At 40.5% G+C, this 26,394-nt stretch overlaps 1 protein-coding gene across 1 annotated transcript in view; it reads left to right on the top strand.

Moving 5' to 3' along the window:
* NIPAL2 (NIPA like domain containing 2) overlaps positions 1 to 26,394 on the top strand; it is a 49,770-nt gene that overhangs the window by 8,965 nt on the left and 14,411 nt on the right. Inside the window, exons 2-5 of the mRNA XM_041412546.1 lie at positions 8,463 to 8,531; positions 12,766 to 12,937; positions 22,089 to 22,148; positions 24,128 to 24,249. Of these exons, the coding sequence (XP_041268480.1) occupies positions 8,463 to 8,531; positions 12,766 to 12,937; positions 22,089 to 22,148; positions 24,128 to 24,249 (423 nt within the window). The remainder of the gene's footprint in view (positions 1 to 8,462; positions 8,532 to 12,765; positions 12,938 to 22,088; positions 22,149 to 24,127; positions 24,250 to 26,394) is intronic.

Genomic DNA, 26,394 nt, shown 5'->3' with positions numbered 1-26,394 from the left:
AGCTTTATAAGCATTATATCCCATACTAATGATAAAATAGCAGAAAAAAGAGGCAGCAAGTTCTATATTGGAGAATCCACATAAGATACAGTTGCTGAAAGATCTAAAATACTCAAAACTAGGGAAAAAAGATCACGACCTTATTATCTCTGTAAGTATAATAGAGCATAACAAAGATGTTAAAGGTATGTAGAAGGGATCATTCAGCTACACTGATCTTAGTTTTCTCTTGCAGAAGGCAGCTGTGATGTAGATGCTTTGGATTTTTGTGAACTAAACACCTACTCTTTATGTCAGTATTCACCATGAATTCCAAAATGCTAATAATACTTTTTATATTTTAAACCAGTAAACTAGAGTTTGTAGTAAAATGTCAAGATGTACAACTGCAATGTGTCACAGGCAGACAGCGGAGCAAACATGAGCCCACCTATATCTTAGGCTCTTGCAAGAAATTTGCATGTAAGGCCATTTCTTTAGAGTTTATTTTTTTATTCCAAGATTTGCATCTTACAGTTTTTAACATAAGTATCTACAAATTAAAATCATCCAGCTGTCTGTTTATGTGTATGCACCCATCTACATACGTGTGAATATTTCAGGGAGTGCAGGACCTCTTGTTTTAGGTCACCACTGATAATCTAGCAGTTGCTTATATTTAAATGAATAATGCTGCTAAGCAGAAGGCTCTGCCTTCTGGAGTCCACTCACATTTTTTGCATTAGGCACTATCTGTAAATGATTAACACTCTGGAAATCAAACTAGGAGAGCCAAGTACGAGAGGTGCAGGAAGGAAAGCAAGAGAACTATTGCAGAGCACCCCTCCTCTGCAGGAACAGCAGACTGGAAGGGCCTTTGGGCAGCTCCTTCCCCTGACATGAAATCAAGTAATTCTTTTAACAGATGGATCCAACTTCATTCTAATTGCAGTTTGGTCTTTCCTTTTTTCCCTGCCTCGTTTTTACTCCTGTTAGAATATTTCTGAAGTGCCACTGACCTGGGAGCATTGTGATTTCCTGCCTGTGTTTACCTCTGTCTGACAAGGGTGACTTTGTGTTTCAACAACTGAGCACGTTCACTCAGTTGTGACATGGAGAAGCATTTTCTGTGAAGATCAAAGGAAGGGTTAGTTGCAGCCAACAGAAGATTATTTGAGTTAGGATGGGAGACAAGCCTGCCTTTGTTTGAAAGTGATGCTGGAGAGGTGCATGCTGGAAGAGGCATGCCATTCCTCTCAACTGGTAAAGGGAGATCCTTATATAAAAATTCTTTTGAGGATTTGCTAAATAATGTATTAAGCTGGTTACATTTCTCTCAGGGTTTTCTGTTTCTGATTGAGGTGGAGTCAGAAATAGCTCATTTGTACTTTAGCAAGTGTTGTACTGCAATAGCAAGAGGGAGTGAGCTCTCTGTGCTTGGCTTGGAGACCCATTTGTGTGCCCATGCAGAGGTTGTGTGTGCATGCAGAGTGAGACATCTCTCTGAGAGTACTCCTTGTGCCTTGCCCTGCCTGTTGTGACCCTGAACAGCTCTGCTTACTCAATTGTTCAGATAGCTCCCTTTTGAGCTTGCCTCCAGCTTGCCATAAGCCTTGTGTCATCTCCTTGGCTCTCAGTTTAGGGGTCCAGGGAGCCACATTAAGCATGTGATATGAACAGCACAGCCCCTCAATGTGAGCCTGTAGCTTCTGGGGATTAATATTCCTAAGTTTGGAGTGGTGTGGCTTGGATCTTACCTTGTACACCAGGAATTAGCCTGGTCAAACAGGAATATCCAGAAAGTCTGCTCCTAGGCAGCAATGGAAGCATTTCCCCAAGGCAACTGGCCATTTTGGGGGAGAAGCTGGTCAGGCAGTGCTAGCCTGCCTCCCTGTTTCTCCTGTGGGACCTGGAAACTGGCAAAAGTTTATAATCCTATTCTTGCTTTTCCTGGTGTTTAATTTCTGTAGTTGCCATGGAGATGGTATGTGATGGTACTTGAGAAAATCTTTTATTAAGAGGTTTTCAGCTGTGATTGATGTTTTTATACAGTCATGGGAGAGGTTTTTATTTGCAATCTAGCAGACATTATTAAAAATATGAAATAGTCTTTGATTGTGCAGCAAAATGTCCCAGGAACTAAAATGTCCCAAAGTATCACAGGCTGCTCATGGAAACAGTGTAAAAATCTATTCTGCCCCTTCTCCATTCTCCCATTTATTTCTAGTTTTAAGACTTCATTCCTGAGAAAAAGAAATTGAAATGTAGAAGTTGAGAGTTTTGGCTTTAACTCTTCAAAAAGGAAAAAAAAATTGCTACTAGGTTGTAGTGAGGTGGGTGATTCTTGTCTCCCTAGTAACAAGTGATAGAACCAGAAGAAATGGCCTCAGGTTGTGTCAGGGAAGGTTTGAATATTACAATAGGAAAAATTTCTTCCCAGAAAAGGTTCTCAAACATTGGAACAGTCTGCCCAGGAAGGAGGTTGAGTCACCATCCCTGAAGGTGTTTAAAAGCCATGTAGATGTGCTGCTCAGGGTTTAAGTGGTGGACTTGGCCGTACTGGGTTAATGGTTGGACTGAATTATCTTTGAGGTCTTTTTCAACTTAAATAACTCTATGATTCTAGGGTTGTTAACGATACAGTGAGTGGATATGTTTGTATATAACCTTAGTAAGCACATAAAAAGTTACTTTGGTTACTTTATTTCACAGTTCATATTCTTCAGCTTGGTTTGTTACCTGCTATGTATATGAATTAAAATAATCAGAGTGATGAATATAATTAGGATCTCAGGAAAGTGATTAAAACACAGAGAAAAATAAGAGTCCTATTTCTGTAGTTGCTGTATCCTCTGAAGTTCCCCCATTTTTTCTTAACTTACCAGACTCTCATTCTAGCCTTTGCAATTTGTTACTTTCTGGAAAAAGATAAATTTTAAATTTGTGAGGTAATGTAGTTACCAAGTCTTCTCTCTCTATTCCTAACAATGATGATGCCAAATGTTTTAACTCTCTCCTTCTCATATATTGAACAATGCCTCTTTTCTTTTATGTCACAGTGAAAAAATCAAGTGTATTTTCATTTTATGTTCCCACACTGGTAATTGCCCTTTTACTCTAATTTCAGCTGTCCTTCAGTGCTTCATATGGACCTTAATTGATATCTGAGTATACGAATTGCACTATGAAAACCATTGGAACAAGGACCTTATTTTATTTATACATCTGTGAAGTACTGAGTACAGCCAGAGCTCTGTGAATAATAATAGCTAAAAGATAAGCCTCTCCCAATTCCACATGGTAGCTCTTTGAAAAATATGGTTTTTGTTAAGGACTCTGAATTCCTCTTGCTTCAGAGTTAACTCATAATTGGAAGTTTAGAACATGTTCCACCCCTTTCTCTCTTTTTTTAATAAGATCCATTGAGGTCTGACAAAATCCCAGTTATTGGAAATGGTGCACAGCTTTTGAAACAGTACACGCCATTAAATTTGTTGGGAACACCTTTAGATCACAAATACATAGAGAAATCAAGAAAAAATAGAGCAACAGTTTAACTAGCCTTGATGAGTGAGCTGACAACAGATATTTAAAGTGTTTGGGGTTTTTTCTGCTCATCAGTTCAATTTATATGCATAGCAAGTTTCCATAAATAATGGTGTATACCTTTTAGTCAATGCAAAATATGTTCCTTTTTCTAAGTTTTCATTTCACAGACCTGGCAACTGCAGTTTAATGTGCTTTAGGAAAACACACATGTAATATGGATAAATTGCTTTTCACCATATAACTGAGTCTCCAATGCAGATTTTAGTCTGCAAGTGATAAACTTAGTGGAATTATTGCCAAAGATACAGATTTTAGCCTGGCTTTCATTTGCCATAAAACCCTTATTTTACTTTGACAATAAATAGAGACTTTGCATGTAAAATGTCATTTTAAAATACTGTCAAAATGATGTGAAAATGTTCTCTGGTAAACAGTCATCAGGTCCTGCCTGGGTGCTGGGAGCAGGACCGTACCCAGCCAGGGCCACACTGCTGCTCACTTATTTTGAACAGCAACGTGCTGCCACTCCAGGATTTCTCTGACTGATGGTTCAAACCTCCTTCCCCATGGCTCAGCTTGTGCAGGACCCTCATGTGGCTGGGATGGGGATGCCAGGCAAGTGCTGAGGGTGCCTTGCTTGAGGCAAAATTGTCATTTCTTGAACTCATTTACCCCAGGACCCCCTGTACAGGTCAGTGTCACCCCTGACAAACTGCACAGGGTCACCAGTTTTAATCTCTTGCTGTGAATTGTGAATTTGACCCTCCTTTAGTGTTAAACATTGGCAGGTGGCTGATAAAGAACATAATGGTAATGGGGTATGTTTTGGATGGATTATTTCGGGCAATTAAACGAGGCAGTGAGGGAGCAGCAGGCCAGAGGAGAGCAATCCCCAAGCCTGTTTTGCAACCAAGTAAAATGCTGGCAGATCCACAATCTCAGTCCATGGTCTGTGTGCTCAGGGGTTATCTAGGAAGGACTTCAAAGTGGGTAGGTGACTTTCATGGCTTGTTCCAAAACACATTAAAGTGAAGTAAATTACATTTTTGTATTTTTTTTTTTATTTTATTTTCTGGAAAACTTAAGGGCAAGATCTTTCTGCAACAAGCCTCATGCATTTGGAAGCACTGGAAGAATGTGTCAACAGTTTGAAATCTGGGGTCTGACAAAGTGGCCTGTATGCTCAGACAGATGTTTCGGTGATGAAGAAACTTGCATTTTATGCCAATACTTTTGAATATTTAAAGCTCTTTCCTGTAGAAGTCCTTAGTTGACTGAAGTAGTACCATGGCTCTGAAGTTGTGTCTGCAACTGAATTCCCCAACTGAGGTTTGCCTTGAGACTTATGTGTGGGAAGCTCTGCAGTGCTGTGGATGATATCACAACTGGATATCACAACTGGAAACTCAGAGAATATCATGTTTATTACTTATTAAACTGGCTGTTCCACCAGTCCTTTTTCCTCTGAAGCATATTAAATGGCAGGCACTGCACAAATAAGATGGGAACAGAAGGGCTCTGGTGGCTTTCAGGGCAGTACAGCAATTACACTGCACAAATAAGATGGGAACTGGTGGCTTTCAGGGCAGTACAGCAATTTTGTAATCTGTCTTCAGTTGCAGGTTGTCTTTCATGAATGGTTTTTCTAGCCTGAGATATGCTTTTTCTCCTCTGAGCGCTGCTGTATGTGGTAACCCTGGTTCATTAGAAATTGCCTGCTGATTTGGTTCACTCTGATTTGAGACGTTTGCAATGTAGTTTTCCTCTTCACTGCATTTCCCCCCACTTTTTAATTTAATATTAGCATGTGTGGGTATGAACCCACATGAGACAGTTTTGCCATGCTGCAGCTGCATGGTGTTGCTGTGCTTTCATCTCATCTCCCTGAATGGATCCATGTGATATTTGACCTCCTTAGGGTATCGTTCTCTGCTCTTAATCTCAAGGGGTCTGTCCAGGCCTGGCTTTGGAAGGATGCTGCTGTCTCCGTGCTAAGCAGGCTCACTAACAGCTGCCAGCCTGGAGCAGGCAGTGCAGTACACATGGCAACAGCAGCGCTCAGGTGAAACGTGGTCAGTGCCGTAAGGGGACCCGAGCCATGCGGGTGAGGCTTGAGCCCAGCCTGCAGTGATCGTACACAGGCACTGCTTGTTCTTGGGTGCAGACCAGGAGGCTGCTTAAGTTAGGCACAGAAGAGTGTCATAGCGTAAGGATTTTAAGCTAAAAGATGGTAGATTTAGACTAGATACGAGGAAGAAGCTTTTCACAATGAGGGTGGTGAGGCTGGAACAGTTTGCACAGAGAAATTGTGGATGCCCCATTCCTGGAAACGTTCAAGGTTGGGTGGGGCTTTGACCAGCGTGGTAGAAGGTGTCCTTGCCCATGGCAGAGAGGTTGCAATTAAATTATGTTTAAGCTCCCTTCCAACCCAAACCATTCTGTGTTTCTCCAAGAAGAGAATTGACCTTTGTAAGATTGTTTCTGTTCAGACACAGGCTGGTCATCATGATAGAAATGGTATGTGTCCCACAGTGATATCTGAGCCAAGCTCACAGGTACCTGGAGAAGCAACCATTGTGGTGCAAAAGCAGTTGCTGCTCTGGGGAGGACACCCCTGATGCAGGGCATTGGAAAACCCACTGCTGGAGATTTGATTCACAGCCTCTAGAGGCACACACTCAGGTCATCACCAGTACCCACACATGGATCTGATTTAGCACATTATTTCAGATGACCAGTGGAACACATGACCTCATTCTCTGCTTACCAGCTGCATTCAAGAGCTGGATGGAGACCCTCCTGTGGTCTGGCTTAAGATCAGTGGTGTTTCCTCCCTGGTGTGCTGGTTGCCTACTGAATCCTGTGCAAGGTTTGTGACCCCCAACTGAAAACTGGGAGGAAGGAGCTGCAAGGGGTTGCAGCCAGAGATGCAACCATAATGACAGGATCAGCCTCTGGAACAACAAGAGCCATAGAGAAACTGAGTTCTCTGCTGGGAGTGGTGGGGATTTGTTACAATTACTAATGTAAGTGCAATAAAACGATGGGGTAAATGAGGGGGCAGTTTCTGTTTTCTATTCCCTTCTGTCTCCTTTTTCTTAAACACTTCATGACAAGGCTGACAAGGCCACTTCTCCACCTCCTCACAAGGGAGCATGTTGTCATTTCAAAAGTACAAGTCTTCAGCAGCAAGAAAACAGTTTGATTTAGTTGGTGTTTTTTTGAAGATGCTGTGTGGGCAGGATGAAGTGGTCAAACTCTGGGCAAGATCAGTGCTCAGGATTTGATGCTACAGCATCAAGGCATAAGAAAAGAAAACACATCCCCTCTGCTTCTGCAAGGCCTGGGTGGTGTCCCTGTGACAGCGTTCCCCCAGAGTGGGAGGAGGCTGCTTGTCCCTGTAACAGTGGGTGCTGATCTCTGCAGGAACGTCTGTGCTGGGGTGTCACATCACACACTGGCTCCAGTGAGGCGTGCTCCCAGAGCATGCAAAACACAGTGTGTGTGTGTGAAAGCCCAGAACATGCTGCTGCATCCCACTGGAGGATCCCAGGGAGAGGATACAAGTGGGGAAGGGCCTCCAGAGGCCAAGCACCAGAGGCTATGAGCTAAAACTTTGAGTGATGCTTCTCATTGGATGCTTCTTGTACACAAGCTGTGGCACTGATGCTGTAATAGTTAGCAGAGGGAGCCCTCTCACTTCCTGCTCTCTTGTCTCTGAATCCCTTTGGACCCATCAGTCATGTCTTGGTGACACCTGGCAGGCAGCCAAGACTTTCTCTCACAGCAGTTCTGTTGTCTGCTTCTCCTGCTGACTCCAAGCTGCTACAGAAACAGAGGGGCTGGAAACAGTTGGATTCTGCTACTTGGCTTAAATATTATATTTGATTTGTAATAAGGCTGTTGTTTCTTCACACTTTTGGGGATGCCTTTGCTTAGTCTGGGAACTATATAGCCACAGCAACAATCCCCCCTCCAAGTGCTTTTGAGACAAGATGTTGCTCTTTGTAAATGTTGAGGGGTAGCAGTCTCTATGGCTGGTAGGCACTGCCTGTTCAGAGCTGCCCAGGGACCTTCTTGGGTAAGTATGATGAAACATGAGGCTGTAAGCACAGAGCTGGATGCTGCTTTACAGCCTGGAAACAGTTGTTATGCTGGGTTATATTACCATGACCTTGTTTATAAAAACTGATGGTATGTTTGTCTTCTCTACAAGCTAATGGGGCTCCTCACAGCGCTACAGAAGTGACCTTGAATGGGTTTTTAATACACTTAGGATGGCTTGCAATGTGTTAGAACATTTTGACAGTGGACAAGGAGCTCTATCAAGTACATGTTGTTTGACCTTGCTGAAATGGCATCTTTAAATGATTTCTTTCCAAAACAATGAATCCTGCTTGAGTGTTTTTAATTTCTTGGCTTCATAGAAAGCTTGCAAATCTTACTGAAATTTAGACAGCCTGATTAGAAAGTTATTTAATGAAATAATGCATTAAAGAAACTTTCAGGAGACCTATGTTCCTGGCTGCCCTGTCAAATAGTGGATATGTTAACACATAAGATAATTGTGTTCCAGTAGGAATGCTTTGATTGCTGATGGTTTTCCTTCTGGATAATGTAAAAACTAGGTCCTTTTTAGGGGGAAAAAACTCCTGTCTTTGGGTTTCAACTGCCTGGTTTTGTCTTTCTTGAGATTTGCTGAAGGACAGCAAAACCAACATGCCTTTCCATTCCCACTTGTTTATTACTTAAGCCCTAATCAACTATGCAGAGGTATTTCTTATCACTTTACTCACTGCAGCAGACACTCAGTGCCTGAGAAGTACAATAATTTGGTTTTGATTGAGTCATAATGTGCTATCAAAAAACCAGCATTATATTGCTCTTCTTAAACTAATAAGTATTTTTGTATTTCTTTGCTTTGTGATTTGCAGACTCAACTGTTTGGAGTTTTACTTGCTGCTGCTTCAAATTTTCTCATCAGTGTCTCTTTGAATATACAGGTATGATATTGTTTCTCTTTATTCAGTGTTGTTTATATTTAGCAAGTACTTACATTGCTGTTTGGTTTTGATGAAGTTCAAAATGCAACTTTTGTTGCATTTAATAAACCTTCTCTCTTTCATTAACTGTAATCTAGTAGCGCCTTGCTATAATTGCTGGGATTTGGGAGTTGTTGGGAGCCTGTTCTGTGTTGTGATTGTCATACAGGAATACAAGAAATATTCATAACTCCTCCTCCTCCTCCTTTTAATCTGCCAGAAAGAAATACCAGCTGTGAGTCACTCGTGGTCCCACTGAACCTGGGAGTAAGGGAGGACACTATAAGAGACAGTATCAAAAGCTTTGCTGAAGTCCAAAAAGATTACATTAACTGGCTTTCCTAGATCAGCTGGGTGGGTTACCCTGTTACAGAAGGAAATCAGGTTTGATAAGCAGAACTTTCTCCTGATGAAGCTGTGCTGGCTGTGACCAATGACTGCGTTGACATAGAGGTGTTTTTCAATACCTCCCAGAATAATCTTTTCCATGATTGTCCTGGAGCTGGATTGAGACTGACAGCTCTCAATTCTGATTCCTGTCTGACTGACAGGAATTTTTCAGGGTTCTCCTTCTTGCCCTTGTAAATTGGGCCAATGTTCACCAGCTTCCAGTCAGCTGAGAGGTCTCCAGATTCCCAGTTCAAAAATTAAGAGAGATTTTGTGATGACATCAGCTAGTTCTTTGAGGATTCTTGGATGAATCCCATCAGGCCCTATAGACTTGTAGGGATCCAGCTGGAGCAGTACAAGTTCAGAACCAGCTGGGATTTGCTCATTCTCACAGCCATGGTCCTCCAGCTCCAAGCACTGAGACCCCCTTGGTCCATCATCTCTGTTGAAGACAAAGGCAAAGAATTCATTAAACACCTCTGCCTTGTCCATGTCCCTGTTTGTGAGGTGCCCATTCTCATCCTGTAACAGGCTGATGTTATTTCAATGCTGCCTTTTGCTGTTATATATCTGAAAGATCCATTTTTATTGTCCTCCACATTTCTGTCTATCTTCAAGTTGAGTTTTGGCCACACGAATTTTCTCCCTACAGTGGCAAGCTGCATCTCTGTATTCTTCCAGGTCACCTGACCTTGCTTCCACTGGGTACACACCTTCCTTTTCTGCCTTAGACCCCAAAGAAGATCCCTGTTCACCAAGCCAGCCTTCTGCTTGGCTTCTGACACTGGGGAATTGCTGCTCCTGTGCCCTTAGGAGGCGATGTTTAAAAAGTGACCAGCACTGACAGACCCCAGCACTACTGAAACATTTCCCAGGGGACTTTTCTAACTAGGTCCCTGAGCAGCCTGAAGTCTGCTCTCCTCATGTCCAGAGCTGAGGTTTTGCTGCACTTTTACTCCTGTCAACAAAGATTTTAAGCTTGAGCATTTTGTGGTCTCTGTGGCCAAGACGGCGCCAGTCACCACGTCACTCACGAGAGCTGACAGGCAGCAGATCACGGAGGGCATCTTTCTGAGTCAGGTCCCTGAGGACCTGGTCCATAAATGCATACAGACATAAATGTTTTTACAATATTGGACCCCAAACCAGCTTTGGCCAATTTAGTTCTTCTTCTGCAATTAAGATAAAATAACCTGAGTAAACACTATTTAAATAATAAAAATAAAGGAAGGTGTTGTCCTCAAAACTGTGGTAAAGCATTGTAGGATGTCAATTATAAAATCCTTTCTGTTTTAATAATTAGAATACTTATCAGTAGAAAGTTAAATTTTTTATTATAATCTGTATCTTGTAGGCTTTGTTGTATTTTGAGGTCTTCTAAGAAAAGTTTTTAAAGCACAGAAGACATTGTTGTGTGAATTGTGCAGAAGTATTTTTGCTAGCTAGTATTTTAGAAGAAGTACAGGTCTCATATAAAGCTACTTCTTGCTTTTTCTGTAAAGGATGAAAGAGAAAGTTGTGAATATGAAAGCTTCTGTTCATAATAACCCAATTTATTAAAGTTAGAAGTTTCTTCAGTGATTCCCTTCTATTTAAACATCATTAGCTGGAGAATCCCATAGAAAGAAAACTATTAACCAGAGGAGGTAGCCAAGGTGAGAACACTGCTGCCTTTCCAACATGAGTTCCAATGGGTAGTGACAGCGCTAGGACAGGCTCTAGGAAAACCTCTGAAGTTGAAGTGGAGAGGTAAAGATGAAGTGAAGAAAAGTGAAGGTGAAGTGGAAATTCAGTCTAGCCATAATAATGAGGTTGTTCAGATTGAATATCTTTTGTCTGCTGAGGGTACTGGGTGCCAAAGTAGATGCTTTGCAAGGGGATATACCAAGGCATACAAGCAGACTTCCATTGGCATGTAATCATAACAGCCTTTACTGGATTTGAACTATCATCTTTTTAAATGCTGATTAGGGAAACCCAATGGCTCCCATTGCCATTTAACGGAAAATTTAAACTGATTTTTTTATCCTTAAATTAGGTTTTTCTCCATTTAGTAACAATATCTTCTAAATATGAATAATGACTTTCCCTAGATCTCAAGATTTATTTTCACATCCTATTAACTGGACAGGCCAAATTTTTTTTCTTCTGTCCCTTTCTGACCATGTGGTCCATTATCCTGCTTCTCTTCCTTCTAGCAGGTTGTCTGCTAAAGAACAGCTCATCATTTGCAATGAATTTCAGCTGAGTTATAGACAGCCTCCACTTAAATACCATTTGCACACATCACTGTGCAAAGACAGACATCTGGAGAAAGAAGGCTGTAGGGGAGTTGCTGAACTCACCTTCCTGGGTTTGCTGCACATCTTTTCAATCTCACTGGACCTTCAAAAGTTAATCCTACAGGAATCTGGTGTGAAAATACACTTCAGGATTCAGTTAAGAATTTGTCCTATTTAATTTTTGGCATAAACTTGGATTCTTGAATAATAATTTGAATATTATTTACTATTAATTTAATTTGTGTCTTTATTGGGCTTTTTTTTTCTTTGTTTATAAAAATGGAAAATCCATTTTGGATGGGTGGCTCAGGTTTGATTTTCTTTTGCTCTTTTTTCTTCTTGGAGGGCTAAACTTTCTCCTAGAATTTCATCCCCTGAACACATTCCACAGCACGAAGCTGCAATAATGTGCTGCATCTTCTCAACAAGAGCACTGACTAAGACTATGGGCTGTTACAGACATTGCTGTTTGTCCCATGCTCTGTGAAGCAGCCTACAGAGAGGGAGGGGAGAATGAGGAAAATCCTTTACAACCTCCCTGGACTCTGCAGGGAGACTTCTAAAATCAAATATCGAGTGATAGAGAAAAAGATTTCTTTTACTACCATTTGTACTGTAATAACTGTATCATTTGATTTCCACCTTTTTGACCCATGTGCAGAAAGGCTGGAGAGTAATTTAAGAAAGGAAAATATAATCTGCAGAATTAATTTGATAAACATTGCATCATTCCCAGTTATGACGCTTTCTTGATGGAGACTGCCTGGACTCTGTTTCAGAAGATCAGTGTGATCAAAGACAAATTGTCTTGCTATATACATGTTCTTGCTGTACAGCCAGAGAAAAAACAATTACAACTTGTGCCAATGATACCTTCTTCATGTAACAGGAAGTGTTGATGAAGTATTACTTGAGTGTATTTTACACCTGTGCCAACTGTTTTTTCTTTAGAAAATAATGCTTTACTTATGATCTCCTTCTGAGATCAAACAGGAGACTGTAGCCTGTATTTAATAATTTAGAGTTCTCCCTACAGAAGATGTAAGTGCTGCTTTTTTCATTTTGAAGGTATTTGTGGTGAGGATAGGTTTCACAGACAGGAACACGCTGTTGTCTGTTCCCCCTGCCCCAGTTTGTTGCCACAGTTCTGATTCTGCCCCGTCTCCTGCCTTTGAGTGTTTCCAGATTCAGAGCACAACTGCTGAGCTTTGCTTTGAGACAGGAGCAGCTGTGTGCAGCGATAGCTAGGAAGCACTAGCTAGTATTCACTTAGCATTTTTCAGGTTTATTCAGAGGCCTAATTTTTCAGCCCTTTCCACCACGGCTGAGAAAGCACATCTGAAGCAGCGCCGAGTTAACACACAGCTCTGCAACAACATGTTCAAAGTCATGTTTAAAAAGAAAACCTCAATACACCTGGAATTTGAAGTTGACAGCCCCCTTAATTATTCCACTTTTGTCAGACATAAGAATACAATGGAAGTCTTTCTATTCATGCCTGTTCCTAACAATTAATTTTCTAGAAATGCGCTCATCTGCGACTGCTTTGCCAAGTAGAGCCGAAGCCCTGCTACAGGAGCAAGCTGTGGTGGTGTGGGATTGCCCTGCTGGGGCTTGCAGAACTGGGCAATTTCACAGCCTATGGACTCGCCCCCATTGCTCTGGTCGCTCCACTGGGATGTGTTTCTGTCATAGGTGAGACAATTTGCCATTTCTTGCTCGGGTATGTGCTTTAATCAAATGCTTGCTTCTGGCTAGAGGAATAATACCACAGAAACTGCAGCAGGAACACAAGAGGAAAATGTTAATGTCGTCGTTTGAAAAGAAATTGTTCATATAATTACATGAACTGACAGTTTGACAAAAACTGTCTACTTAAATCAAAGACTCTTCTAATGTATTTCTTTTTCCTTGGTTTTGTCTTTTGTGTCACTGTGCTCTGCTAGCTCCTGCCCAGTGCTGTAAGTGTTGCCAGCTCTGCAAGCCCCCAAAGAGGGGGACTGGCATCCTGCTGCGTGCTCAGAGCTGTGCTCTGATCTCGAGTACCCACAATGCATTTTCTGTGTTACCATCACAGAAATGGTTTCTGCTGCCTGTTCCCTGCCCTTCACCATGATTCATGTTGATGTGGACAAACTCGCTTGACACCCCATAGTGTGTGACAAAAAGGGCCTCAAAATTTCCAAAATGTTTAGTACATTTAAGGACATTATTAAACATGTTCATTTGTTCCTTTATGTACAGATTAATTGGACTTTAGCTGAAGCAACATGATCTCACTCTTTACCTCATGTGGGGGTTTTTATTATTAAGGTGCTCAGGTATGAGATGTCTGTTTCTTTGACAAAGTAACACACATTTGAAAATATGTCTTTATGTTGTGCTAGTGTAAAGCAGGGTAGACAGGGCAATATTGCACAGAAGCTGTAAAAACAGGAATAGAGGGTGCAGCTACATCCCTTAACCTGGGCACTTCACATCCACGGCTGAAACATCCTGGACTGAGAGATCTCACCTGTTCTGAATATGCTGGAGCTCATTTACTTGCTATTGGCAAGTGATAACATTTCTGTTCTGTAGTCTCCAGCTACCAGTTGCATGCTTGGAAGTGACATTGCAGTGAGTGATTCTCCGTGGGAAGGTAGACAAGATGAAATACCTTCCCAGTGGACTGCCTAGCTGTAGTGGAAGGAAGCAGCTAACAATATGTAGGTGCAATTTAGGAGAGGGAGAGGGAGAAGGAAACTGCAGGCAATTTACTGCTAACCTTTAATGTTAAACTATTGCAGAATTTCAGATTTAAAGCCATGTTAGTTCATCATAATAGGAAAGAGTTCTCAAAGAAATGAATGACACATTACCTGAGATGAAAATGTAAATTAATATGACATATCCCAGTGTGATTTTGGTGGCAGTAGTTATATCTGTAACAATTGTAGGCATTGTCAGACATTGCTGAACATCCGAGAACATTGGCTAATCTCATTTGTTGTCCAAACTGAATAAAATGCAAATATAGACAATTAGAAAGAAAAAGCAAAAATCAATGAGTAGGAAGAAAAATCCTAATATTTATTAAACTCAAAAAGATGAGATCACATTTAGGGTTGATTTTTATCCAAGCAGATTCCTTCTTTGCTTTTGCAAAACGTGAAAAAATGTTGCATCTGGTGATTCCTTCATTCTCTACTTCCCTTACTTTTTTTTTTTTTTTTTTAAACTGTCCCAGAATGCTTATTCTGGAAGATCCCAGAAAGCACTTTAATATCTTATATTCCGTTCCCATAAATCAGCTGACAGTATCCATTTCATAGCCCAAACAATAGAAATATCTGAAATTTTATTTAGTCTAGCAAACATTCCCTTAAGGAAGAGCAAGTAAAAATTGTGCAGACAGCCAATTACAGCAATAACTTCCCAGTAACACTTCCTACTACAAGATACTTTCATGTCTTCTGAAATTAAAGCCAGAGAGAGAGCATCCTTTCAATTTCAAAAGAGTTCATAATTTAGGGCAATGACAAACTGCCCAAGTCACATGTGCACCCTCTGCTAACAACTGGGCCAAGGGTAGTTTAGGCAGCAGGTTTTCCAGTTTAAAAGATCAAGAAATAGTTGTCTCATTGAGTTGTGACCACTTTTAAGTGGTGGCGGGTAGCCTTTGCAGAGTATAGCTCATAGGTTTTTTTTGAGGTATTGTTGAATGTCTTTCATAAATTAATTTTTTTAATGAACAAATTAAGTACTTGATAACAAACTCCAAATGCATACCTGAACCCAAAGTCCAACCTTCTGAGAAGCACTTTGTTCCCAAATTCGGTGTCAACATGTCCCATATGGTAGGGGCTGACTCTCTCTGACATTGGAAATGCAGTACCTGTGGTGTGCTGAGGAGAAATGTGCTTTGCACTATGTCCAGGCATCAGGGGGAGTCTCTGCAGGTCTCCGTGACGCTGGGTTTGCAGGGAGAGTTTCCTTTGCTTGGAAACCAGGGTTTGGAGGAGGGTAAGACAGACTGGAGTCTCTGCCCAGAATGAATTTGGGCTGCACCCATCATATATCTCCAGACTTCTGAGACAGGAAGCTTCTTAAAATAGATGGAGCCAGCATCTATTATCTCTGCTACCACATTTAACTACATCCAACTGGGTTTTGCACTTAACCCAGTATCAATTAAATAGTGAAAACTTTGTGCCTCTTTCTATTGAGCCCGATTGTTCCAGTGTCTTGTTTTAAAAAGAATACAGCACCAAAGATCATGAATTGGCATGGTGCCAAGAGATTTAAATTTTTTTTGGTTTTTTTTAGAATTAAGCTAGAAAAACTATATCTTTTTCTTCTTACACAGTAGAAATATTTCTGTGTGTGTTTGCAATGATGCAAGCTCTACATCTGTTCAGGGTTTTAAATAGTTTGAGAAGACAGCAGTTGTTTTCTTCAAGAGGAGAAATTAGTAAATTTTTAATTTAAAAGTGGAGGAGTAATACATGTTTGATGTGATCATTAAGAAACTTCCTATACTTAAAAAGTAAAACTCATGTTTTGGGTAATTTTAGGTTGCAGTGGTTTTTAGCTCATCGTCTTGCTTTTGCCTGCAGGAATGACTTGGAGATGGAAAAGGTGAGGAAGGTCAGTGGCATTGGAGACCATTTCTTCTGCAGTGTTCATCATTCTGTGGGGAGTTGTTTTACACTTGCCTCACCTAGCCTGACATTGTTAAGATCCCTTTGCATTTTATATGCTTCTTGTAAACAGCAGTGGGGGGCTTCACTCTTAGGAAAGTTATATTCCTGAGGTGCTTTAGGAAGATTCTCAGATGCTCCTGTAGAAATGGATTTCTCCCACTCACTGTGATGTAACATCTTTGTGGCCCAAGAACTTGGAATTCTGAGGACTCTGTTACTAATGATATCTAAGAAACATTCACCAAACTATTTTTTAAAGGACTTGATTTGTACTTGTCTAGAAAAAGCAAAAAAAGGATATTCAGGATTTTTCCTTCTCTCTGCAGTGTGTATGTCCTATAATTCAGGTTCCAGAACTAAGCTCACCTTAATGGTCGCTCATCAGAGCAGTTTCTCTGATGGGGAAAATGTTTCATGTTTTGTTCACCACTTTTCCAGTACTAATCTTTGATCATGTTAGAAATGTTACAGGTTCAGTGTGCAAGACAGCTGTCAAGAGGTGTCTGTAATGTATTTCTTTGTATTCAGTGGAACATTAATCTCCATCATATAAACTAAGAATAGGTTTTAGAAGTCAGTTAGATGTAATGAATTTGTTCCCAGGTGTCATTTGAGCTGCAGCAATTAAATGCACTATGTAACTCATCAACTATCCAGATTTTCCTGACTCTGTGGCAGATTACAATAGCTTGTGTTTGAGGATGGATTGAAGCATCGTCAAGTTTTCAGTACTGGGAGGGTCCTGAATCACTTCAGCTTGGAAGAGGGGCTGAGGGTTTGTTCATATAAAGCATAATCTGAGGCCACATCTTGGAATGTGGCTGCCAGCAGCTGCATCCTCATAACCTGAGCACTGCTCAACTGATTTAGGGCAAAATCAACTGGTGAACTTCATCTGCTTGATTAGATGGAAGCACATCCTTAAGTTGTATAAAACGGAGTAAATGCTTGGTCTCAAACTGAAATATTGTTGCATAAACTGAGAGAGGTGCAATAGTCTTTGAATCATATCTAGTTCTCTTCCCTTGGTATTTTCATCCAGACCACTGGTGAAGTGTTCTTCTGCATGGGTGAGTTTAAATGCCTTTACCTGACTGAGTCTGTTAAGCTTAAGAGAATTTACATTTGAAGCAAATATGAAATTTTGTGGATTTTTTTTTTTCTTAAACTGTTGGAGAAGACAGTAATGCAAGCAGTCTTTGCATTTGTAAGGAGAGCACTAATCGTTTAAAGAGTGCATAAGCTAATGTAGAAATTGAAAAGAGGAAAAGAAATAATATAATAATATTCGAAGTTATGAGCAGTTGTTACAAAAACTATTTAGTGTAAGATTTGACAGTAAAAACAAGAAGTAAAAAGATCATATTCATAAATTGCTTGAGTATTAGGAAAACAACTTGATAGTGAATTGTAATGAAATAGTTTTGGATAGGAAAAATAAATCATGCACACTCACTTGAGTTTTTATGGCTGGATTGGACAAAATACACAGAACACATGCAATGAGTCACTATGTATTTTCTATATTTTCCTCCTGTTGTGTATTATCCCTTTCTTAAAGAAACAAACAAAACCTTATCCTAACTGCAGCTTTCATGTCTAGGAAGCAGAGGAGTTGTTTTGTGAGCTGGATTCTCACAATTCATTGTCTGCTAGTGGCAGAACCCACACATCGCACAACTCTTTATTTCTATTTGTGCTGGAGAAAACCAACATATGGAGATAATTGTAAATGATCACTCTCCTAAGAGAATGAGCAGCTGCCTGAGCTATGTGTAGCACCATTACAGCCCTTCCTCAAGTCACTTAATTGCATACCACAAAAAACCTCAAATTTTTTTATCATTTTTTCCAATTTACATTGAAGTTCACATGCTGCAATGAATACACATTCATTCAATATACGTGAATATACGATCATTCAATATATAATTAATATATTCATTCAATAATGAAAGTAAACCAGCCTGGTTTATGCTGATGTATGAAAAGATGAAGATTCTTAGATAACAATGATGCTCCTGAACAAACCAAACCCTTTCCCCCCTTTTCCACCCAACAGTTTTTATTTTATTTATCATCATTCTGATGTAGTGTCAAATCATATTTTCCATTTGAGTTTCAGGAGCATTAAGAAAGGCTCTGTAGTATAGATACAAGTATTTTACAGGACCCATTTATTTCTCAAATTATGGGTATTAATATAGGCATGCAATCAGGGCATGAAACAAACTCAAGGATTACCTTAGGATGTGCTGGTTCTGTGATGTTTAATCCTTAACAGATCATCTCACAGATTTTCTGCCCTTCTCTTCATCTAGCAGGCTACCATTGTCACTGGGAAAGGGAGTTGCATCCCTGCCTACTTTTGGAAGTTTTACCTTAATAATTAGTGAAAAAGCTAAAAAATTATTCTGATTCACCCAAAAGTACACAAGTCTTCTCAGGTGACCAGGCTTTGCCTTGATGACTTGAAGGCTGATAATCCAGGCCTAGGGCTGTCTGTGTGTAGCATTCCCAGAGACAGTGGTTCAAAACCAGCAAGGCTTCAGACAATGATAAATTGCTTGTTTTGCTCCTGAGCTACTGCCAGCTTTGGCATGATTTTTTTGTCTAGGTTTCTGTATTGTTGCATTCTATTGCTAACCAATTAAAAACCAAAAACCAAACCAACAAGAAGAAAACTATTCCTCACTTTGACACAGATCTCAATCTCTATAACTATGTGTCTTTTTTAAAAAAAGAAAGCAAATTTAAAAAAAAATTGCGAAGATGTATTCATACTTTTTAGCACTGCAATTACCCAGGTTCCTCAGTCTATTCACTCACAGACAAAAACATAATGTTCAGTAGTTTATTTCTCACATCAGTATAATGGTGGAGGAGGCGGAGGTTTCTGTGGAGGAAGAGCAAAACAACTCTGGCATGGGAAAGGAAAAATTTGGGCTGAGCGGTAGGGAATCAAACTTACACTGTGGTGATGGGGTGAAATCAAGGGGAAGTGGGCTAGGAAGAAAGTATGGGGGTATAAAATCACTGGTAGAGAGGAGGAGAGGTGGGAAGATGCAAGACACCTCACCTGTGATCAGAGAGAGGGTAGGAAAGGAGAGGAGAGACTGGGGAGTTTCAGCAGGTCTGCATTTAGTAACTGAATTTGGGATACACTGAGGGCTTATATTCATATGTCTGGTAGGCCTAATTATCAGCCTCTGGATGTCCACTCACTCTCCTGCAAAGAGTCCACGAGTCCTGGGAGAACTCAGGTTAGAAGGAACCTCAGGAAGTGCCTAACCCAACCTCCTGCTCAAAGCAGCATCAGCTTGGAGGCCACCCAGCAGAGGGGAGAGCAGAGAGCGTGTGTTGGCCTTTTGGCAAAGTGCCTAAAACTGCCTCTTCGGGAGGAGTTGATGTCCTGAGCCACTGAGTGCACCCACGGTTGTAAGTGGGAGCACAAGGAGGCTAAGGAAGAGGAGCAGAGCACTAGGAGTGCTGTGGATGTCTCACAGGGCTCCTGGGGGACACTTTGATGTCTGTCATTTGTCTCACCAGCCAGAAAAGGCTGCAAAGCCAGCAGAAGTCAAAACTGGCAAACACTAGCCTGCATTCCCAGGCCTCCTTTCATATTCCTCCTCCCTGACCCATCTGCAGCAAGACAAGCAGCTCTTGGATTCTTTGCTTTAATCTGAGTCAAGCCTACCTCGAAAATTGAAGAATATGGAAGACTACCCCAAGGTCAAACCTGGGAGCTTAGACCCCAGAAAACTAACAAAAGTAAAATTAAAATATCACATTCTCTTGGCCATGCTACCATAACTTGCTTAAAGTTTAGTTCTGGGGGTAACAGCCAGAGTTTGCGAGGCTTCTGATCAGTCATGTATGTCTTCTAGCATCTCATCAGGTCTGTGCAACTGTTCTCTGCTTATTCTCTTTTATTTACCCCATTTCCTTTTCTTCTTCACTTGAATGGAACTGGAGCACTGGCAGCTTACCCCAGAGACAGTTGTGTTTTGTGTTCAGAGTATCTCCTGGGTCTCATTCATCTTGGTGTTGTACCTCCCTTCCTACTGCAGCTTTTTCTCTACTCACAGATGGTCTAATATGTGTTCTTAAAATCTCTCCTATTTTTAGATTCCTCTACATATTCTCTACATCATAGAGTATTAATTATACATAGATTCTGTTAAGCTGATGATCTCTGGTGCAATACCAGCTGTCTCTGGAGACAGGGCTTGCTGCTTTTGAATGCATTATTAAAGCAGAGGGACAAGTCTCATCTGGCTGCATTCCAGCACTTCCTTGTGCCCACTGCCAGCCTCAGAGGTTGTGATCCCCCTGAGCTGACATTTGGGCATAACTCATCTTACCCCACATTGGATGCCAACAGTGGAACTGCATTTACTAGACCTCTGCTGAAGGCAGAGAGTCCAGACATGGAGTACTCAAAACAAACAAACAAACAAACAAAAAGAACAGCAAAAAAAAATCACTGAGGTATCAGTACTTTAAGCAGCAGCTCTTTGCTGTGACAGAGACTATCTAGGTTAGTGGCTTGAGGTGGGATTTGTAAAAGCTGTGAGAGCAGGGAGACAAAGCAGTAATTAATTCCTGCACTATCTTGGATGCTGTTGCTTCTTTACCGGTTTTCGTCTCATTTTTTCTAAACCTACGTAGCTCTGCTATTACCAGTGTTGCCTGGATACCATCAGTGTCTTCACTCCAGCAATGCCATCACTGCAAAATTGAATAAAGAAAACCATATCAGGAAACCTAATTTCAATGAGGCATTTTCAGTTGAAGATCCTTTTATTGCACTTACTCGTTTGCACAGATCCCCATCACTCTTGCTGCAGTTTAATTTTATGGCTTCTGCTCTATCTGATTTTCTACTGACTGGAAAACAGAGGCCTGATGCTGAATTCCAGTTCTCTGTTTACTTCTTGGTATGAACCTCTCTAGATTTTTCTAGAGTACATCTACTAGCTAACCATAAATTAAGTTTTCCATGAGAACAATAGAGATAAAGAGGCAAAGATAGTTGTAAAAATGTTGAACAATTATTTCAAGAATAAACCATGCTGTAGAGAAGTAGAGAGCTCTTGTAGCAGCATCCCATGACTGTTTCTATGTGTTCCTTCACTGCTTCTCCTGAGCAGTCTTTCTTTGAGGTTTCTGAATGAATCTAACATTGCTGATGCACCTCTCACAGAGGACTTTACTCATCTCTTTTATCCAGCCTCTTTTTCTTCTTTTTAGAGGTAGATGTTGTGTGCTGGAATAGAGCCATGTCTCCCAGCCTCATCCATCCTAAGTTCAAAGCCCTTCTTTCGTCTATAGCACATGTCCACACTGAGCTGCTAACCACAAAACCTGCCCTAACCACTGCTGCTGCTCATCTGCCCCCTGCTGCTGCTCACCTCCCCACTGCTGCTGCTCACCTCCCCCCTGCTTCCATCCTGAGGAGGCAGGACTAGGAGCTGCCACAGGTCAGATGCAAGAGCTGAATGAGAGAAAGTGCTTCCCAGAAAACAGGAAATCATTTCTAGGACTCACTTCCAGCTTTCTCCTTCCTCAGGGCAAGTCACTGTGAAAGACCACGGACAGTGCTCCCGTACATGTGTGGGGTTTTCTCCCTGTTTGTCTGCAGACGTCATGACCACTTAGATCATACTAAATACTATGTTCTTGCAGTGACTTTCTTCTTCTCAACTGTACTGCTGTTACTTTGCTTTTAAGCCTCTAATACATTGAAGACTAAAGAAGCAGAATTTTATTGTTCTATGATGCAATTTGCCTTGGGCAAGTCCATACAGTGACTTGGTAGCCAAATGGGCAGTGAAACAGTAAGGTTGATCAGTGCCCAGTTTTCCTGACATTTCCACACATGACTGAATCAGAGCAGTTTAAGCAGTGTCCCTGCGTGGGAGATAAGAAGGGCATTGCATCTTTTCAACCACGTATCACTGCTGGATACATCTGAAATCTTACAGAAACTGAGTTTTGGTGGCTTGCACAAATGGACTGCTGGCTGTTTATATCTTTGGTATGGTGCAACAACAGCATGAGGTATATTTAAACTTGTCCCAGGGCAGGTTTTTGCTGTAGCACTTGATATTCTAACAAACATATGTGTATATATAAAGGTCTTTATATATCTATTCTAGGTAGTGCATTTATTTCTATCTTTTTCCTAAAGAAGACCATGAGGACTGCTGATATATTGGGTAAGTAAGCATTTGCTAATTTAGACATGTGTGCTGCCATATGCTTAGCAAGCTGTAACTCTCACGCAGCACCCCACCTTCACACTCCCACTTTCCCAAGCAAGTGTTTCAAGGCAGATACTTTCAAAATTAGGAAGAAGTGATAAAAAGAGACAAAATTTTCAATGCATGAGGAAAAGACTGTATTCCCAAATCCTCTGCTCTTACACCATAACTCATTCCTTATGTGTCCTTATTGCTCATATTTATTTTCATTTTCTATTTTTGCCTCTGAGGTTGTCTTTAGTATTATCTTTATGAGTACAACAAAAAATTAATAAAATCAGGGAAGTTACTGAGTTACTTCTTCAGATATAAGAATTTTTTTTTCTTACTGCATAGCTACTGCAAAAAAAGTCAAGCTCAATTTAAAGTGATAACTTCCCTTTGGTTGTAGTTTTATCACTTCAAAAAACAAATAATCATATTGTCAAGTGTTCAGTTGGGAAATATGGTCTTCACTGTAAAAGCCTGTCAACATTTTGTCTGTGTCCAAGATTCTTTTGCATATCAAAACTGCCCACCTTGAACACAGTAATAGTGAGAGAAAAGCAGATTTCGGGGTTTGGGCTTTGCACCAAGCCATCTCAACTGGGACAGTGCACCTGATGCAGGGCACCTGATATTTCTGTGGGTTCCTAACATCTAGGCTTGATTGTCCAAACTATAGTGAGGACAGCTGTTCTCATGAATGTGTTGGAGAGATCTGTTCAGTATCGTTCCAGGAATACTATATACGATTTATTTAGGTTTGGAATCCAAGTTTGCCAGCTCAGCTGCTAAATTCAAACCCCCCCCCCCTTCACAGATCATGTTTCCCTTATGGCCTTAAACACTGTGTGTTGCTTTAACTAGCGTTCAGCTGATTTATTTTATTTCTGTGAGTTTGACTTTGCAAGATGGATTTAACAATGTTGCTACATTCCATAAGAATGAGCTGTATGATGGGAAATATGGTGATGGTTTTGCAAGAACATAAATATAACACAGTTCTGCTTTTCCAAGAGAGCTGTTTGAGACAGCAGTGCCAACAAAGCCCTCCGGATGTGCTTTGTTTTGTATTCCTGAGCCTTGCATTCCTCACCGATTTATAGGTTTACCAAGAATTTTAATGATTACTTGAAGAAAAATTGATTAGCTAATATCTTCCTTAATCCAATACAGTTTATGATCTTAGGATCATCTCACTTCTATCTTGATACTTCAATGAACATCTGTGTTTGTCACAGGCAGATGTCCACAATGCAGAACTTGCAGATTTTTATTAAAAGCATAATAATGCAAGTTCGACCTTGAAAAGGGGCCCTGGCAGCCTAGTGGCTGAACAGTCTATTGCAAATCATCCTTTTATGAAACAGTTCATAGATCTGCAAATACAACAGGGAGCAGCCAGAATGTTGGCCCTATGACAGCTCCACGTGAGCACTGGACTGGCACATGTGTGCTGCATCTGATGCTTCCAGGGCAGGTTGATGGCTGGTGCAGATCTCTGTGGCCACACTGACTTTGGGACAGTCATGTTTATTTGCACTGGTTAATGATCTGACTGACTGCACTAGTAGGAAACTTGTCCCTTCAGTTTAGGCTAAGTTTGTGTGATGAGCTTTGTGCCTGGGGGAAATACAAAGGATTAATTCTCCTTTGTTGTACACTTGGGTTTAGAGTTGACAGTATTTGAAAATGCATTGTTGAGTTGTAACCCTAATTTACACGGCCTTACTGATAACTTTTTTTTCACATTTCCAAAATTCTTTGAGTTTTTAATAAAAATTAGACTAGATAAGGCCACAAATGCAAGGCTATCCAATTGCCTAGGTATAGATCTGTTTAAATGGACTTAAATTTTCTTCTAGAAACTATTTCCTAATTAGATGGAAGTCAAGTATAACCATGATTACCAAATACTGTATTGCCAAAGTAACATGTCCTTTTCTTTAAAGGAGGAGCACTGACAATAACAGGGATATACTTGTTGGTGACATTCACTCCAAATGTACCTCAAGAGCTCACAGCAAGACAAGTGCAGAATTACTTAGTGAGCTGGCCTTTTTTGGCATATTCAGTGAGTATCTGGTTCATACTATTCCCTTAATCAGAAAAACTGGGCTTACTGGGTTTTTTATAGCATTATGAATTAGTGGTAGAAAAACTGCTCCTGAAGATAAATTGTGTGATTTTCAAAGGAGAGAAAGTCCCTCATCATCCTACTGAATCCAAACTGAAAATATGTGGCAACAAAAGATTATTTTTAACTACATGTCAGGGGAAAGCCATAATTGTGCAGGATTAGGAAGAGCGGAAAGATTTTGGTATTTGGAGAACTTGAGGGAAAACTTAAATATTGGTACTGTTTAAATTTCCTATATATGTGTTCATGCCACCTTGTCTGCCTGTACATCTAAATTTCAGGGCTTTTCTGGAGTGTGATGGAATTGTGCTTTTAAAAATCAGGCTGTCTATGTTCCTAGTGCTTTTTGTCTTTCATATCACTCTGTTTTATTCCCATGTTGTTAAGCCTGGCTGAAAGGAGCTTTGTATGGAGCTGAAATGTGAAGGGGTGGCCTATTTCACTGCCACTTAGATTAATCTGAACCTGAGATAGAATTCAAATACAAATATACCATTTTGATTAAAGTATCTCTATGCAAACTTCAAACACCATACGTCTTCTTTGATGTATTTAATTAACATCAGGAAAAAGACCAGAGTGAGTAGGATGAATTTCTGTTCCTCTTTTCCTCCAGAAAGCTGAAAATGTTTTCTTCCAGCTGAATGTAAAGATGCAATATAGGAGCTTCAGAAGCAGTTACTATTTCTCAGAATAGGAAATCACTCAAGTTAGATTCTTAGTGCCCAAGCTTTTCTTAGTAGGAATCTCAGTTAGAAAGCCACTGAGTAGGCAGTTTAAGGACCTTAATCTTTTAGCCAACTTGCAGACTTTACATGCATCTAACTATCCACTAACTACCAATTAAACACAAATTACATGCTACCATAAAACATGTTGATCCTCTCTTTCAATTTGTTGTGCATTTGGAACTCTCTTTCAATTTTTTGTGCCCTTTAAAAGAGCCTGAAAGATGCTGATTCAGGTCAGTGGAAAAAATTTATATTCATGCTGTATAACTGACAACGTGTACTTTTAATCAGGCAGTAGAGAGGCTTTTGAAGGCAATACCCAAGAGTTTTGGGGTACCCAGTAAGGGTAGCTTCAGCATCTACAAGTGCTTCAAGAAGTCCATACAATCAGCAGAGTAAGAGGAGGGAGTTCAAAATAGGGATGTCAGTGCTCTTTCTTTTCTACTGAATATCACCCTCTACCATGCAGTTCCACTTACAGATGATAAAGTAGCCTGACATTTTAGACACTGATTTTAAATTGTTGATTCACCCATTTGTGTAAAAAATGGTGGAGAGAGAAAACTTCCTATCCACACTCAGTGACACCAGAAATTTCTGTGTGATATACCAATCACATTTTCTTGAAAACAGCAGGTTCCTGGAAAAGGGCTTTTCCCCACCTGAGGACTTTTTGACTTAATTTCAGGAAAAGTTTTCAAGAATACAATTGAATGTGTAGGAAGCGTGTGCTGTATTCTTCTTAGAAGACATTGTGAGGAGGTAGAAGTTAACCTCTGAACTTTGTTTCTCCTCTTATTTCTTTTCCCTACCTCAGCCAGCATCTAATTCTGCATGTATAGCATAGGTTGTAGGGAAGGATGGAGCAAATACACAGCAAATCTTGACTCAACATTATATCAAACTTTATGTGTTAATCCTGTTCCGTAGGATCATCTGTGTTGAGCTTCCTCTGACCAAAGAAAGGGGACAAGCTAAAGGCTCCACAAGAGACTGAGATATCAGCCAGATTACCCTGGTATGCTCCTGGAAGATCAAAAAAACCCTGCTATAAACATTCTCTTTGGGCAGGCAACAAGCTCTTCAAAATTGGTCATAAAATACCTAGCACAGGTTGGCTGTTGAGATATAAAAAAGTGCAGCAGAAGCGGCAGAATTTCCAGAATAAATATACAATGAGGAGACAGTACAGAAGTATAACGCAGTCCAATGATCTTCCTAAAAGTAGCCCCAAAGTGTGGTCTGCTGAGAAACACAAAGCTCCAATGGTACACAATGTTCTCTGTGGGTGGTAAACCATCCCCATGTGGCACTCCACTGGTATATTCTGGAGAAGTAGCCTCTAATT

This window comes from Onychostruthus taczanowskii, unplaced genomic scaffold (genome assembly GCF_017590055.1).
Source record: "Onychostruthus taczanowskii isolate IOZ18803 unplaced genomic scaffold, ASM1759005v1 scaffold4, whole genome shotgun sequence".
Classification (NCBI taxonomy): Eukaryota; Metazoa; Chordata; class Aves; order Passeriformes; family Passeridae; genus Onychostruthus; species Onychostruthus taczanowskii.
This window is presented reverse-complemented; position numbering and strand designations above follow the sequence as displayed.